The following is a 3307-nucleotide window of genomic DNA, read 5'->3' as shown; positions in this document are numbered from 1 at the left end:
GAGGACACGTACAAGCGGATCTGATGACCAGGCACCCGCACCCCCTGCTAGAGCCGCGAGAGGCCGGGGCTGGGGTAGAGGTCGAGGACGTCCACGTGGTGCAACCAGAGCACTCGCACAAGTTGCTATAGAAGAGCCCCCAGTAGCTCAAACTGGAGGGCAGACACCTGAGATACCTGTTGCTGCACCAGCCCTCCAGGTGACTCTAGCCCAGTTTCTGAGCATGTTCAGCACCTTAGCTCAGGATGGATTGATTCCACTTGCTTCTGCAACAGCTCAGGTCGGGGGAGGGGCACAGACTCCCGTAGCCGGTACTCCAGAGCAGCGGGTTCAGGTCGACCACGTTCCAGAGGTTGTACCAATGTAGCTGGTAGCTCTAGCTCAGCCCGAGGTTAGGGCAGCAGCTTCTGAGGCGGAGCAGCTCAGACTTGAGAGGTACAAGAAGTACCACCCACCTACCTTCAGCAGATTGGCTACATATGATGCTCAATGTTTTTTGGAGGAGTGTTATCGTATTCTCCGTACTATGGGAGTAACGGAGACGAGCGGGGTTTCTTTTACCATATTCCAGCTTAGAGGAGCAGCCTATCAGTGGTGGCGTGCTAATGAGTTGAGTAATCCGGCTGAGGCAGCTTCACTTATATGGACTCAGTTCTCGGACATGTTTTTGAGAGAGTATGTCCCTCAGAGCCTCAGAGACTCATGGCACGTGGAGATTGAGCAGCTACGCCAGGGTGCTATGACTGTGTCAGAGTATGCAGTTTGCTTCAGTAATTTGGCCCGACATGCACCGGCCTTAGTTGCCACAGTTCAAGAGAGGGTTCGATGAGTTATTGAGGGTCTCCATCCTAGCATCCGAAGTAGTATGGCCAGGGAATCGGAGATGGATATTTCTTATCAGCAGGTTGTGGATATTGCCAGGAGATTCAAGGGCGTGTTTGCCCGGGATAGAGAGGAGAGGGAGGCCAAGAGGTCTCGAGAGGCTGGTTATTATTCTGGAGCTCGTGCCCCAATAACTCTCCATGGTAGGGGTTATGTGAGCCACCCTGTTCATTCAACTCTTCCAGCCTCCAGCGATGTTCCAGCTCCTTCTAGACCCCAAGAGCCTTATTATGCACCGTCAGTATCTAGTGTGCCTCCTGCACAGGGTGTTCCTAGCGGCCAGTCCAGCAGACCTGGCCTGAGCCAGTCACAACAGCCACGCCCTCCCAGAGCTTGTTTTTAGTGTGGCGACACTCTCCACATGGTGAAGGATTGCCCCAGGATTAGGAGGGGTGCACCTCCACAGACTTTTCAGCCACAACGTGCTCCACCGGGTCCTCAGGCTATGATTATAGCACCAGCTGCAACCCCACTTGCTCAACCAGCTCGAGGTGGAGGTCGGGGAGGTAGAGGTCGCCCTAGAGGGGGTGGCCAGGCTAAATATTATGCACTTCTTGTTTGTACAGAGGTAGTTGCTTTTGATTGTGTCATTACAGGTATTGTTCCGGTCTGTCATAGAGATGCGTCGGTATTATTTGACCCAGGCTCTACATATTCTTATGTGTCCTCTTATTTTGCTCCGTATTTGGGCGTATCTCGGGATTCTTTGAGTTCCCCTATTTATGTATCTACTCATGTGGGAGATTATCTCGTTATGGACTGCGTGTATCGGTCGTGTTTGATCGCTCTTAGTGGTTTTGAGACCAAAGCCGATTTTAACATGGTGGACTTTGATATTATTTTAGGCATGGACTGGTTGTTACCCTATTATGCTATTCTTGATTATCATGCTAAAACCATGACGCTGGCTATGCTGGGTTTACCACGATTAGAGTGGAGAGGTACCTTAGAGTATACTCCCAACATAGTTATTTATTTTCTTAAAGCTCAACGAATGTTTGAGAAGGGGTGTGACGCGTATCTAGCTTATGTGAGAGATGTCAGTATTGATACCCCTACAGTTGAGTCAGTTCCAGTAGTGAGGGACTTTCCAGATGTGTTTCCAGCTGATCTTCCGGGCATGCCACCTGACAGAGATATTGATTTTGGCATTGATTTGTTGTCGGGCACTCAGCCCATCTCTATTCCTCCATATCGTATGGCTCCTCCTGAATTGAAGGAGTTGAAAGAGCAGTTACAAGAATTGCTTGATAAAGGCTTCATTCAGCCCAGTGTGTCACCTTGTGGGTGCTCCTATCTTATTTGTGAAGAAGAAGGATGGTTCTATTCGGATGTGTATTGATTACTGCCAGTTGAACAAAGTCATAGTGAAGAACATGTACCCATTGCCTCGTATTGATAACTTATTTGATTAGTTACAGGGTGCCAGGGTGTTTTACAAGATTGACTTGCGTTCTGGCTATCATCAGTTGAAGATTCGGGAGCCGGACATCCCGAAGACTGTTTTCAGGACCAGATATGGTCACTATGAGTTTCTTGTCATGTCATTTGGGTTGACCAATGCCCCAACACCCTTTATGCATTTGATGCACAGTGTGTTCCGGCCTTATCTTGATTCCTTCATCAATGTATTTATTGACGACATCCCGGTATATTCCCGGTCTCGGGAAGATCATGAGCAGCACCTGAGGACCGTGCTTCAGACTTTGAGGGAGAAGATATTGTATGCAAAAATTTTTAAGTGTGAATTCTGGCTTGATTCAGTGGAATTCTTGGGCCACATAGTGTCTTGTGATGGGATCAAGGTAGATCCAAAGAAGATTGAAGCAGTGTAGAGTTGGCCCAGACCGTCCTCAACTACAGAGATCCGGAGTTTTCTTGGTTTGGCGGGGTATTACCGCCGATTCGTAGAGGGTTTCTTATCTATTACAGCACCTATGACCAGGTTGAACCAGAAGGGTGCTCCGTTTAGGTGGACAAGGGAGTGTGAGGAGAGCTTTCAGAAGCTTAAGACAGCTTTAACTACCGCCCCAGTATTGGTATTGCCTTCAGGTTCAGGGTCTTATACAGTTTATTGTGATGCGTCGCGAGTTGACCTAGGCGCGGTGTTGATGCAGGAAAGTAGGGTGATTGCCTACGCGTCTAGACAGCTGAAGGTGCATGAAAAGAACTATCATGTCCACAACCTTGAGCTAACAACTATTGTTTCTTCCTTGAAGATTTGGAGGCATTATTTGTACGGAGTTCCTTGTGAGATTTACACTGATCACCGGAGTTTGCAGCACTTGTTCAGGAAGAAGGACCTTAATTTGCGTCACCGGAGGTGGTTGGAGCTACTTAAAGACTATGATATCACTATATTGTACCACCCTGGGATGGCCAACGTAGTGGCTGACGCCTTGAGTCGCCGAATAGAGAATTTGGG

The 3307-nt window shown here is 48.7% G+C and overlaps 1 protein-coding gene across 1 annotated transcript; it reads left to right on the top strand.

The window, feature by feature from the left end:
• The first annotated feature begins 526 nt into the window (after positions 1 to 526).
• Positions 527 to 829, top strand: LOC138898286 (uncharacterized). Its single transcript, XM_070184346.1, has one exon. It carries the CDS (start codon positions 527 to 529, stop codon positions 827 to 829), a length of 303 nt encoding a protein of 100 aa, XP_070040447.1.
• Positions 830 to 3307: the final 2478 nt, after the last annotated feature.

Source organism: Nicotiana tomentosiformis, chromosome 8 (genome assembly GCF_000390325.3).
Source record: "Nicotiana tomentosiformis chromosome 8, ASM39032v3, whole genome shotgun sequence".
Classification (NCBI taxonomy): domain Eukaryota; kingdom Viridiplantae; phylum Streptophyta; class Magnoliopsida; order Solanales; family Solanaceae; genus Nicotiana; species Nicotiana tomentosiformis.
This window is presented reverse-complemented; position numbering and strand designations above follow the sequence as displayed.